The sequence below is a fragment of the Balaenoptera physalus genome, assembly GCF_965194825.1.
Source record: "Balaenoptera physalus genome assembly, chromosome: 17".
Classification (NCBI taxonomy): Eukaryota; Metazoa; Chordata; class Mammalia; order Artiodactyla; family Balaenopteridae; genus Balaenoptera; species Balaenoptera physalus.
The window spans coordinates 55,863,725-55,878,625 of record NC_138895.1 but is presented as its reverse complement, the minus strand read 5'-3'; the positions used below and the strand labels follow the sequence as shown (position 1 = coordinate 55,878,625).

Sequence of the window (14,901 nt, the reverse complement as noted above, 5' to 3'; positions counted from 1 at the left end):
TAAAGAAGAATTAGAATCAACAAGAAATAACCACTTATTTAGAAGTAGACTCGAATATATTATAAATTCCAAGTTTCTGGGTTGACTAATTTTGATGATATTTCTTAAAATCAGCAACATGTGAAGAGAAACAGGCTCTGGGGGGAAGATCTAGTTTGAGGCATTGGACTTAGGTGACTATGGGACAGTTAGACTCTGGAAGGTAGGGGAATGAGAGTCAGGAGTTCAGCAGTAAAATCCTGATGAGCATGTAGATTGGTGTGTCCTCAGAGGAGATAATTGGTAAGGCCATGCAGCAAATGAAATCATTGAAAGTGTGTATAAAGCAATGACTCAGCCATTTAGGGGTTATAAATCCATTCAAGAATCTGATGAAAACTAATCTACTTTTCTTTCCTACTTAGTGCAAATACCCAGGCACAAATCTATGCACAATTTCAGAGAATTTACAGAATGAATTACAGAAATATTTAGCATATAGAAATTGCATAATATATTATGAACTCACTTTAAAATAATAAGAATGTAAAATCAAAGACAGAAAATTGGGAGTTCTTTAGGGGGCTGAAAAAAGGAGACCAAAATAGGGGTTATAGTAGAGAGAAAAGACTGTTATGAAGGGTCTTATTTTAGTGGCAAATAAGCAGAAAGGTCAAATGAAAAAACAGACTGAAGTGAACTTTGGAACTGGGATGTTACCTTCTATAGGGAGAGTTTGAGTGAACTGTAGAGCTCAGTTGCATAGATTGAAGACTAAAATGAGTAAGATGAAGTAAAAGCAGAAAATGTTGTCTACCCACATCCAAATGTTGAATGTGAAAGGGTAGATATCAGTTTTGGGTAGAGAAGCACAGAGAATAGGGAGGAATAAAAGAAACTTAAATACCAAGAGACATGAGCATGTTTATATACTTAGTTCCTTAATATGAAGTATAAAAATTTCAAATCATAAGGAGCTTCTCTTGAAGTTTATTTTAAAAGTTTCTTTCAGATCATGTGAAAGAGATAATGATTAATACTAAAAATTTTTAAGTGATCTCAATTATTTGGTTTGAAGTATCTTTCCCAGAGGCTGATTGCAGTGGTACAAAACGTTTGATCATTATTTTCGGTCTTCTGGCCTTCTGAAAAGGGGAAATGAGGCATTTGCTTCCTTTCCAGTGCTGAGGGGACATTTGGCTCTGCTCTCAGAATAATTCTACCATCTGAAAGAAATTTACCTCCTATGCAGTGTCTACTGAGTTTGTGAAGTAAATCATTCAGTCAAGGGACGAGATAGTTTGAACTCCTGCAAGTCCCTTGAGTTAAGAACAACTCTTAAAAACATCACAAATGATGGGAGGAAATTAAAACTTTTTGAATGTTACTCATATAAACATTGATAAAAATAGAAAATATCATTTTTATTGACTTAGTAAACTACTTGGTTATCGTTGACTACTTGTAATGCACGTTTTAACATTAGGTAGAAAGAGAAAGAAAAATACAGGAAGTCATTTGCTGAACACTACAGTGAGCACTTGTTTCCATTTAATGAGGGAAGTGCTTTATCTTGACAGAAAATTATATGTCAAACATTTACAATTTCCTTAAAATGAACCACACTTCTAGCACTTCCTTTCACAAAACCTAATGGCTTAAGGGGAAAGTGACTATTTATTTTTGGAAATGGTATGTTTCTCCTTTTTGATGGAGCGTGTTATCTGCCTTTTGAAAAGTCGTAATTTCCGTAAAAAAAAAAAAAAATTGTGTGAATAGCAGATAGCCAAACTAATGATAACAAAATAAAAAATAATACAGTCCTTGACCTCTCCCATGAACTATTTCTAAACCACATCTTTTGGGGGAGATTTGAAATTTTGTGGTTAATTCTCTTTTGGAATTAGAGTTTCAATTTCAGAAACAAAACTGTCTGAAATGGAAAGGGATATCCCCTGATTCCAGCTGGGCCTGGAAGTTACCAGGGTGAAAGGCCATGAAAAAAGGAGTGTTGCCTTGATGTTCTAACATTACTATGAACAAACCCTGTTCCTTCTTCTCTTGTGCTTTCATGGCCTGGTTGGCTAAAGCAAAGAAGCACAAAATATTTTGAATAGAATTTTAACTAAATCATTTCCTGGACTCATCGATACTCAGGTCCAATTCAACAGTTTTTTTTTTCTAAGTCCAGAGACAAAATGGGACAGTGGATACTAGTTACAGATAAGCTATGGTACTTTGTACTAAGCCAAATAGCACCTATAATTACTCAGAGAGAAAGTAAGGAAAAAACATTCTATTAACATCATTCAGTATGTGTATATCACAGGAACCATAGAGTGAAACCCTTATAAAATCTCTTATGCTTTAAGAACAGAGGAAAAATAAACCCTGAAAAATGTTGCAACTATATGGTTGGGCTTAAATATATATAAACAAAATATTGACTTTTAGCTTAAGATTTTTTCTAAAAGTCCAATGCTAAGAAGCTTTAAAACTGATGATTAAAAACATTTTTAGAGGGCTTCCCTGGTGGCGCAGTGGTTGAGAATCCGCCTGCCAATGCAGGGGACACGGGTTCAAGTCCTGTTCCAGGAAGATCCCACGTGCTGCAGAGCAACTAAGCCTGTGCGGCACAACTAGTGAAGCCCGCACGTCTGCAGCCCGTGCCCCGCAACAAGAGAAGCCACCACAATGAGAAGCCCGCAAACCGCAACAAAGAGTAGCCCCCGCTGGCCGCAAGTAGAGAAAGCCCACGTGCAGCAGCGAAGACCCAACACAGCCAAAAATTAATTAATTAATTTAAAAAAATTTTTTTTAGCTTCCTATGGGAGCTCATCATCTATTTTCAACTAAAGAATACCAACAATATGACTGCTTCTAAGTACATTGGAATCTCATCCTACTACTGGCTTGGATGTTCACATTCTGAGTGGGACCATCTCTGGTAAGGAATCACACTAATATGTGACCTACCAAGAATAGATAAATAAGTCATAAAATTTTTGATGAATTTATGATAAAGTTAAATTATTAAATTTAATACCAATTAAGTCAAACCTCTTTTAATTTTATCATGTCTTTAAGTGTACTCATAATTAATTTTAGGTGTGAACATTCTGTTTTCACAATCAGTGTGAGTTCCTTTGGAACAATGAATCTGAACTGTGGGTTTAATTTTAAGTGACAATTTTGTTCTAAAGGAAGGTTTTGCCGGTTGCTTTGGCCCCATGTACACACTCGCAAGTGCACAAATAAACCAAATCTTAACCAAAATTAATCCAGCCCATGTCCCTAGAACTAGGACTTAGATTGAGATGGTTTCCTCCCCAGTGTCTTGAAGCAGCTATGACGTATGCCATCAAGAGGGCGGGCATGGTAGCCTAGATAGAACAGGAAGAAGGACAACTGACTTTAAGCCCCAGTGCTGCTGCCACGTTGCTTAACATAAAAGTACTACACGCCTTAGAGTTTGCCTGGTGTCCTAGACAAACTCATGCATTTTATGACTCCTATCAATCATTCCATATCTTCTCTTGATTTTGTGTCACTCATAATGACTGAGGAAACCCAAAGTTAGAGTAGAATCCCATGTATACCCCCAGGTAGGAAAGTAGTATTCATCAAGTATATCTCACCACAAGAGTAAGAACCAAAGTGACATACCTATGGTGACAGTCAGCCTTTATTTATTTAAAACTTCAAAGTGGCATTTTTTTTGTCAGTTTTCAAAAGCATCTGGCAACTACTCTCCATGTTTTACAGCATTGCCCAAGGACTTTCATTCCATTTTTAACGGCTTTTGCTGAAATCAATTATTTGTCCACTCAGAGCACAAAAGATGCCCTTTAAGTCTTCCCACATGTGTGAGAAATCATTTATTCAAAATCAGTATATTCCAGTCAGGCTGAAGACATTACATGGGAAATTAACACACATGAAACACCTGAAATATCTTTGTTAATGAAATGACCTTCTGAACAAATGGCAAGGATCATGTAGCACTCATAACTGCCCATCAGGGTGCCCAAAGGGAAAACACAGAAATGAATTTTATAAAAAGCGAATGATCACTTGATTAAACAAAGATTGTGTGTAAATCCATCTTCAACTTTTAGTAATTTTTTTTCATTCTTAGTTGCTCTAAGTGTAATATGCATTGTATACATTCAGTTACATATGTGAGTCACTTCACATTAGCAGAGTGTTAGAAAATTTATTTAAATACACTAATCAAACAAAAATAGAAATATGTAGAATTACTTCACGTTTCATTATTCCACACTGAAACAAGTACCATAAAATTAGCAATCCACATATGACATAGGGTACTATGCATGTCCACATGGATTTAATCATTTATGTACCTTATACGTCTCAATAGCACAGGGAGATCAGCTCGGTGCTTTGTTACCACCTAGAGGGGTGGGATAGGGAAGGTGGGAGGGAGATGCAAGAGGGAGGGGATATGGGGATGTATGTATACGTATAGCTGATTCACTTTGTGATACAGCAGAAACTAACACACCATTGTAAAGCAATTATACTCCAATAAAGATGTTAAAAAAAAAAAAAATTCTCTGAACAGTTGATTGCAGGGGTGTAGGGCTTATTTTAAATATGACTCCTTTGTAAGAATCAAAAAATTAAAGACAGATAAAAATTTTTAAATGTATATATTTACCTACAATTATATGTAATGAGTAATGTATTTTCCATATAATGTATCTCTTTAAGTAGTAAAATTTTAAGAAAATTTTTAAATATCATAATGGCAAATTTTCTGCAGTGTTTTCATAAAAGCTTTTTCTAATAATTCAATTCATTATCATCAGCATGAATTAATTTACACCATAATACCATGATGCCTTTCTAAAAGTATATAATTTATCCCTTGTGTTATATATTGCCCAAACTATTATCATTTCTTATTTTTGCCTACTTTAAAAAAATTACTATTTTTTCCTCATACGCACAAAAAAGCTTTTAGTTATCAATTTTCTCATTGTTTTCAGGCCTGATTCTAGAAGATGAGCACAAACACAGACATATGCCCACTGTCACCTTCCCAACCAGCCCTCCTCTAAACTTGTAGCTGCTAGCAAATGGTCCATAGGCTGGGGGATCAATAATTAGGCTTCTGAGAATAATATCTAAAACTAATGGGGGTAAATCCTGATCAGCATGACTTTTAGGGTATGGACATTATTAAATCCAATGTGGCTGCTCAGGGACCTCTTACTTCCTAATCCTCTGTTTGCTTTTGAAGTTGTGGGCCATCACTGCTTCATATTGCTGCTGAGAGCTCCCGTCTCACAGAAATTCTGCTACCTGTTCCTCTCGTCTACCTTCATCTCAACATTTTTCTTCTTTCTTGTCATTTCTGCCTCCTGTCATTCTTCCCATACTTCCTGCTTCCATGAGAAGAGCCTATACCCATTCATAATTAAGGCCTGTCCTGATTCACCTAAGCCCCGAGGGTGGGACCTTTTCAGCTAAGTATTGTGACAAATAACGTATTAGAGTTCTATTTGGGTTTGACATTACTTTAGAAGCCAGTAAGAAGTAGTTTTGGCTTTACAGTTAAAGACTTCCACTACTTATAAGCTTTGGTGAAGTTAGATAGCATCTCAGAGTTTCAGTTTTCTCATATATAAAATGACATATTGACAAATCCATCTCATAAGATGTTTATGAGTGTGAAATGAAATGAAGCATGTAAAACATACTTAGCATGAGAAATTCAGAGTTGAGCACATAATTAGTATTCAATGAATGCTAGTTGATTTTATTATGATCATGATTATTATATTTCCACCAAGATGATAGTTAAGATTTTACATATTATCTACAAAATATATACACATAAAGAATTTAAAGTAGAATAAAAACAGTTCTTTTTACAAAAAATTTAATTAAAATAATAGTGCAGCAAGTAAACAATGTTCAAGTGTTCCCTTATACCACAGTTAAAAGGAAAAGGAATAGTAGATTTTTAAAAAGGAAGCCTTTAACTACTTAACCGAAGACTTCAGATTGAAAGTATTTATAAATATGTTTATTATATTGTGACATAGCAATTTATGTTATATATATATATTAGATTAAAAAAATAGGTAATTGCCATTTTTGTAGGTTAAAAACAATCATGCTGAGTTATCAACCCACAGATATTTAGGTTCATATGCATATATTTTATATGAAATAAAATACCAATTCTGAAAGTTTTAATTTATAAGCTTAAAACTCATATGTGTTTTTATAGCTATACATATGTGATACGTATTTATGAAATCATTGGTAAGTCTTCCTCACCCACCCACAAAATATTGAAATATTGAATATTGCCTACAAACCTTTAAACATATTTTCTACACCCTTGAAATGCAAAATATTACCTTCTTCTACTTCTAAAAGTCCTTTCAAGTAAATTAGGATACCACGGAATTTCTTAAATGGCCTTTCCATGAAATATGCACACACCTGGTTGAAGACTAGAGAATCTAATCAATCAGCTTTTTGCTTGTTTGCACCTTGTCAGATATGCCATTTTGCTCATCTGTACGTTCAGTTACCTTCAGTGACCTGTTGTGTTGAAAATCAGGGGCTAGGGTCAGTTCCTTGTACTATGATCTCCTTAATGCTAATGGTCCAAAAAGTACCACAAGAAATATCCTTAAACCAATAACATGGTCTGCATACATTCTGATGTTTGCTAAATACTGGAGAGATATGAATGATTAGCCACATCTAAGATTTAAAAAGAATAACTGAAGAATTGATCCCTTTATAGCAACTTATTAGGAATTAAGTAGGATCAAGGGCTCCTGCTTTTTATATTGTCTCTGGTAGCAAGGCTAATTGTCTTTTGCATTTTCTACTAGGTTTTCTGAGACTCAGAATTACGAATTCCACATTCCAGGAAGTTTTCTCTTGAGGGTTCATCTGAATTGAAGTGACCCTCTGCCTTAGCTTTCATGGTTCTTCCCTCAAGTCAGCCCAGTGGTAGATATGCCGTCTGGGTTGGAATTGAGTAGGCAAATGAAGGCAAGGACCAGATAAAATTAACAGCTGCTGGAGTCAGCGTCTCAGGTTGCTCATTGACTGAATGTCGGCTGGTGAAAGACAGACATGCACCTGCTTATGTCCCTGTTCTTTCCCTTTAGATCACAGAGATTTGGTTGCATAGATAAGGGATGAATAATGATTCCTTCCTAAGACTTTCCTAAGATTTATTTGCTGATATTGATGTGGGTAAAGTCTTTGAACTGGCATACCAAGCTCTTAAAATTTAGTTCAGATAGCTTTTTTACATGTTTTATTCATTCAGGTGTTATCTCTTCTGAACAGCCTTCCCCAAGTCTACCTGGTCAGAAATAGAGTGTAGTCTCTGCACCTACTCTCAATGCACTTGATACATATCTCCAAAACAGCAATTGTGTGCATTATCTCTGTTTGGTATTATATTTAAACTGGTAACATTAGACTGAGAAGCTGTTGCTGGCCATCTTGTGACCAGGTAGAGAGTCAGCAACAAGTGAGTCAAGAAAAAGATAAGTAAACCAATTCCTGATCACACTGTTTGAAACCTGATCATGCTTTCCCTAAAGCTCTATCCTAGATTGTTGAATTACATGATTCAATAAATTATCTTTTTGCTCCAGCCAGCTTGAGTTGGGTTTTTCCCTATCATGGAAGATACTAATCATAGGTATAGCTATCATGAGATATTATGGAAGACCTGCTAATGGGTCTTTCTCTCATCAGACTGTGATCACATTAAGGACGGGTTGTGGTTTTCTTACGTCTGTATCTCCATTGTCTTGAAAAAGTCATGCAAATAGCAGATGTTTAATCAATATTTACTGAAATTGTTAATATAGGATGGGTTAAACTAAGAAGGGACAGGAGGCAGTCTTTTAAATTGAGAGACAAATTAAAAGCCTCAGTCTATTTATCTTATATTTAGGCTTTCATTAATTTTTAACGATGACAACTGAGGAAGGATAGTGGGATCAGTAAGAGAAAAAGAGAACACCGGTTTCGGAAGAAAATATTAGGTAACATTAAACAAATGAAAGTTGGGGTTGCATCAGGAACTGCTCAACAGGCAAGTAGAAATGAGGATCCGGAGGTCATGAGAGAAGCAAATACATGGTGTCAGAAATGCTTGTATCTTAGAAATCTGTGTAAAAGTTTGAAGCCATAGAAGATAGTTTGCAACAAGAGCAGATGAAAAAGGAATAGAGATCCAAGAATAGAATCTTGGTGAACATCTATTGGTAGGTGAGGAGAGGAACAGAACCCAATGAAGAGGAAAGAGAAAGGACAATTAGAGAAGTAGAAAAGGGACTAAGAGAGGTCAACACAAAAGGCAAGGGGAAAGATAGGCAAAGACAACTTCTGTAGAGGAAAAAGGTAGAGGAGACTTATTTTAAATGGTTTTGATCGTCATAGTAAACCATAAAACAAGGTCATATATAAATAGAGAAGACAGGAGTGAGATTTAATCTTGAAAAAAGTAGAAAGATTTGAAATACGCTTTTCAGGAAATGTAATAAAAAGTCTGTTAGAAATGACCAAGGGTTCGACTGAGAAGCATAGAGAACACAGCTGAGTTTAGAAAGTACACATTTCAGTGGTATTAAATAGCCTCACTTTAGTGTTTGCAGTCTAGAAATGGGGGTGAGAATGTGAATAAATGTCCTTCCTTGGGTCAGGATTTACCCATACAAGGGGTTAGTGGATGAAAGGACAGTGGAAGGAGGGCACTAGCAATTCCACCTGAACCGTGCTTAAATGCCTCACTCTCAGACTGAAGGTAGGAAGAAAGAAAAAGGAGGCTAGGAAGAGGTGGATAGTAATGGTGGGGATCTAGACTCTCAATTAGAAGAAAGACAAACTCATTAAGAATTAAAGAATGGGAGAGGAAAAAATAAGAGTATGTGGTCAAAGACGGAACTTTTAGATGTAAAGATCATTTTTTAAGAATTCATGCTTTTAAACCAGTGTATTATTATAGGTTAAACCACTTTTACAGATAGCTAAAACACCTATATCAAGCATCAGGGTTGCTCCTCCCTGCTCTGTCCAGTTGATGCATCTTTTATCTTCTTCCATCAGGTTTTCCATGTTTGTCTCTTGTCATTTATCTTATATTCCTCCAGGCATTATCTTCCATCTTGCTGAATCTCAAGACCTCCTACAAAAATGTATCCTTAGTTCTGACACTTGCAATGTTCAGTTAATTCATCTTTGTTATTGCCTTTCTGTGTTTTAAAATGTTTACTGTGTGTCCAGTTTTACAATATCAAATCATAACACTGCATTCAGAATTCTCCAATACTTAACAAAGAAAATAGGCATGAAAATTGAAGCTAGGAGATTAAATCTCTACAATCAACATATTGGTATATACATCATATATCATTTCATCTGAAATAATCTTTAATTCTTAATAAATAAAGCTTACAGTATACAGCAAGATTAGTTTACCTGGGTATTTTACACTTAAACTTAACAATGGTGTGACTTGATGTAGTCAATGAATGAAATAAGCCAATTATTAGCCAACTCTGACAAGGAGAGGCCAGCTCAATATAATCCTAAATGTAACCAGTCAATTGTAACTTCCCTGCATTTAGTCAGCTACAGTATTTATATTTGAGGGTAGACGACAGCAGCATCCACCACTCCATTGGGTGGGTTGGCTAGCCTTCCACAGCCTGAGTGTCCTTTCCATAAGAAAGAATAATAATATAATGTTGCCATTGATGATATCATTATTACCATAACAGCAATAACTACCATTTCTTGGCACTTATTATAATTCAGTCACTCTGCATTATGTAATTCACATACTTGCCTCAGAGATATGTATAAGTTCCCCACTTTATAGATTAAAAAAAAAAGAAAAACTCTGAAAGTCAATCTACTCTTATAGAAGGGGTCTTCAGACCATAGAATATAATACAAATATTAAAGGTAAGCTCTGAATGAAACTTTTAAATTGCTTTTAAATGCTGTATTACTCTAAAATGTAGCCTGGATCAAACTTTCAAGCATAATATTACTGATTAGTAAGTAATTAAAAACAAGCAGTCTAATCATCTGGAAAGAATGTATTTCAATTTTTCAAAAATATGAAACTATATTTCAAGAAAATGAAACATCTATATCAGATATGTTGCCACAATGACAACGAATCCATAGTATAACCACAGCACTAATAGTACCTTTTATGGTAGACTCCTCAAACCATTTTGCCAGTTATAAGACTTACATTCATAGTTTGAACATTTTTATAAGTTAGTTTCCAGAAAAATAAGATAGTATCCAACTTTTTCCTTTTTTCTGTGTTATTGAAAAAGTGTGTGAAATAGCTTCCCTCTTCCCACACAACAGTCTTTTCACCCACATCATCCTGAAGAGGAAAAGAAAAGGGGAAGAGAGGTGGCAGAGAAGTGGGAAGGGAATGCATTCTCCTTACATAACTAAATAGGGGAGGGCAGGAAGTGGTACATTGAACAAGAAAGCATTTTCTCTTTCTTTAGATAAATGATTTTCCCCACCTCTCACCCAAAAAAGAAAAATGGGTTTACCGTTGAATTCCTCTTGACCACATCTTCCTGTTTGTTCATCCTCTCAAGGGATTATAAATTTTAGTTAGTATTTCTTTACAGCGTTTTTTTTTTTTGCATCTGATTTGGTTATTTTCAACAGAAGAGCAAGCATTTAGAATTTAGGAAGGTTTTGTTTTAGAAAAATAATAGTCCATCTAGCTTAAAATAAGTAAGCACAAGTGAAATGCATTGACATGGTCTTGTTTTTGAAAACAAGACCTTTATATAATCCATTGACATGCCCAATGCCATTAAAAGTAGCTTCTTAATATATAAATATTCATTTTTAATTGCTATTTGCATACATTCTGTGCAATGCTTCTTCACCATCATATGATGTTAGTCCTCTGATTACTTATTTTGTGTTGATATTGCAATTGTTTTTTGTGTGTGTGTTTTTATTTAAATATTTATTTATTTGGTTGCATCAGGTCTTAGTTATGGCAGGCGGCCTGCTTAGTTGTGGCTCACCAGCTTCTTAGTTGTGGCACATGGGCTCCTCAGTTCTGGCAGGCAGGCTCCTTAGTTGTGGCATGCAAGTGGGATCTAGTTCCCGGACCAGGGATCAAAACTGGGCCCCCTGCATTGGGTGCATGCAGTCTTAACCACTGTGCCACCAGGGAAGTCCCTGATATTGCAATTGTGATGGGTGGTGTTTAGAAGTAGCTTTTAATATAAGTAGGCAAAACCACTTGTGCAAACAGGAGCTATGTAGAGAACCATAATGCTATTAAATGTTATAATTCTATATTTTTGTTATAGCAACATATATGACATGGGTATTTCATTTCCTTGAACCATAGTAATTTTTGAAAATTTGAAATATTTATATTGAGATAGTCATTCTTTCTACAAAGATTAGACTGTTAATTTTTAATTACCTATAAATTAGTAACACCATGTGTCAAATATAAATCAGGTTAGTATTTTAGATTGTTAGAACATTTAAAATCATTTTAAGAGCACTGATTTATAGCTTACCTTTGATATTATTATTTTTAAATACCATAGTGACTCAGAGTGATTGAAAGCAGATAATTATTAAGTAACCAGAGACTTTAAGGGCAAGATTATAAAATATTCTTAGTCTTAACTTCAAAAAAAGGCTAATGAAGCAAACTGCTAAAATAACATGTATTTATTAGAAAATACTAAATCATAAATACTTCATGAAGATACCACCTATATCTTTAGCTGAGGACCATTAAATGAGTCATTTTTGTATTTTGATCTCGTTAATAAGAACTTAATAGTGGATGAAGCTCAATGAATGAAATAAAGTTCCTCTCAGTAGAGATTATCTCTAATTAAATTTCTTTTTCCACTTGACTTCCAGCTTTTACTGAGGTCTTCCACCTATATAACTTAATTTCAAATCTTATTAATTTTTTTTTTTTTTTTTAAAGTTGAATCCTCCTCCAGAGCTGGAGAAGCCCATGTGGTTTTTTTTTTTTTTTTTTTTTTAAAGATTGATTGATTGATTGATTGCTATGTTGGGTCTTCGTTTCTGTGCTAGGGCTTTCTCTAGTTGCGGCAAGCGGGGGCCGCTCTTCATCGCGGTGCTTGGGCCTCTCACTATCGTGGCCTCTCTTGTTGTGGAGCACAGGCTCCAGACGTGCAGGCTCAGTAGTTGTGGCTCACGGGCCTAGTTGCTCCGTGGCATGTGGGGTCTTCCCAGACCAGGGTTCGAACCCGTGTCCCCTGCATTAGCAGGCAGATTCTCAACCGCTGCGCCACCAGGGAAGCCCTAATTTTTGTTCTTCTATTTGTGTGTCATCCACCTGATAGTTTAACTTCAGACCATTAAATAAAAACCAACGTTTACTTCCCTTTTCATTCTAGATAGTTAAATTGGATCAGAGACTTCTTTCTACCTTTTAATTATTTTGAGAGTTTTTAAAAAATAAAAATTTCTAGGAGCTCTTCAATATAAAGCCACAGAAAAACAGTACAACCTTCTTTTAGCATCTTAAACCTCCATATTTTATTTTTATGTTTGAATTTATCTTCACCTCTCCCTCCTCCAAAAATGCTTTAGCATTTTTCAAACTTTCCTGTGAAATGTAGGTAAGAACGTTTTAGAAATTTTAGAGAAACACTGACGAAATTGTTACCAATTGCAGGTATTACATGATCAGGTTACTTGTCCCTTGAGTTGATGTTTTGGAAGTGATAGAGAAAAAAACTAGAAATTAAGCAAAATATAAAAAGTATTCAGTTATAAACTGATCACATATTTTTCCTATAGTTTTGTAATTCTGTGAGTCACCTCAAAATCTAGTATTGTTCTTATGATTGATTTTTCAATAAATGCAACATTGACATTTGTTTGGAGGAAATGAAGACTTGCTTACCTATACTTGGAGTCCATTTGGGCACTAATGGTACTGATATTCACATATTGCAATCTTTTTTTGTTTTGTTTTGTTTTTGCAGTTTTACTAAAGGGAGGAAAAAAAGAGGAAGAAAAGCCATTTAGAGACTGTGCAGATGTATATCAAGCTGGTTTTAATAAAAGTGGAATCTACACTATTTATATTAATAATATGCCAGAACCCAAAAAGGTAAAACCAGAAGTGTTTGTTTATGAGATGTAAAGCAGATCCTAGTTGAATTGCTGAATAATCAGATTGATTTGTGGGCTTGTTAAACTGAAAATATATGTGCCTGAGCTCTTTTCTCCCAAAGATACTCTGTTTCCCAGGTCCATAAAAGATGAAAACCCTATTGTACAGACCTCTTCCAACCCTCACATATCCCATCCCTATTTCACACAAAGTTTTCCATTTACCCTCTGCTCATTCCTGGAATGTCCCATTGTTCATAAATGCTTGCCTTGTACAGATTACATGTTGAAGTCACATATACTTCAAGTGCATGGAGATGAGTTAGGAACCATCTTCCAAAGTCCCAAGGACCCAGATGGTACACATCATCTACAGTTCAAATACCGTGGAGAGAGAGCTAGGGACATGTTTCTAGAACCACTGCTCCTATTAGGGTAGAGAAACATATTTGATCTTAACACATAATCTTGAAAGGATTTGCTTTTCATATTTACCTAAAAGAGTGTGTTGGAGGATAGTTTTCATCAGTATATTGAACAGGATCCAAAGTAAACTCTGAAGTAAGAAAACACTGTCTTGCTGTCACACCTCCTCTATATACTCTTTCTCCCTATTTATTCGTCAAATCATCCATCCATTCCTTCATTCAATACATATTAAGTGTATGTCATTTATTTGTCAGTAAATGACTAGGGACATAATATAAAACAGTTCCCAGTGTAGTGGTGAAGACAGACAATTACACAGAAATTATAACATACTGTAGAAGTGTAGTGATAGAGGCTGTTTGAAGTAGGGTTTATGGAGAGCCTTGAGGAAAGCCCTGTTTTTCAACATATAAAAAACTTCAGCCAGATGCTCAAGACCCCAAGAGGACCACCTGCCCTTGCAGTGCTTTATCCTCAAAAGATGGAACAGTTTTTCTCCTTTCATTGCCCCACCTAAATTACCAGTCCTTTGTCCCCATTTCCTCTGGGTACTGTGCAAATGCTCTCGGAAGGCTTTCCCTGTTTCCCTCAAGCAACTTTGCATGACTCTCTCACTACCAGAATTCTATGAGGCAAGGATTTTACTTTTATCTTTGATTTCCCAGGACCCAGAATAGTTTCTGGCACATAATAGGTCCTCAGTAAATATGTGCTGAAATGAATGAATAAATAAATGACCTGCTGATGATAATATCAACACTTCTGTGTAGTATATAGTAAGTAAGCCTAACTTACTTAGTCATTCTGATTGTTAGTTTCCTTTGATGGGTGAGGGAAATGGATCATGGAGACCAGTTTGCCAGATGTCACACATATGTCAAGAGGGAGAGTCTGGGCTCTACTATCCTCTCTGCTGATTTCAGTGAGGATTAGTGGTTTAAGTTAGCTCAATGATTTTTCCCTTTGCTGGAACAAAATTTTCTTCTGAAAAACGGTCTTCCATACTGACCTATAACAGGGGGAAGAGATAGAGAAAGTGCAGGGGGTAAAAGAGGTGGCAGGCAGTTATGGACATTGCTACCTGGGTCACCTACCAGAGAAGTCTGGTTTCACTGTATTTCATTTTGGGCTTCTGTGCAAAATTTCACTGAATCAGGTGTTCCATGTCTCAAAAAAAAAAAAAAAATTGTGAAGGTACAATAGCAAGTTTAGGAGTAAAGAGGAGAGGGTAATTTATTGTAAAAATGAGCTTTTTGAATCCTTTGGATCGTATGACATGAAGCCTTCCTACTCTGCTTACTGATA

The 14,901-nt window shown here is 35.5% G+C and overlaps 1 protein-coding gene across 3 annotated transcripts in view; it reads left to right on the top strand.

The window, feature by feature from the left end:
- ANGPT1 (angiopoietin 1) overlaps positions 1–14,901 on the top strand; it is a 268,545-nt gene that overhangs the window by 199,322 nt on the left and 54,322 nt on the right. For all 3 annotated transcript variants that reach the window (XM_082434317.1, XM_082434316.1, XM_082434318.1), the window contains exon 5: positions 13,038–13,165. In XM_082434317.1, coding sequence (XP_082290443.1) covers positions 13,038–13,165 — 128 coding nt within the window. The remainder of the gene's footprint in view (positions 1–13,037; positions 13,166–14,901) is intronic.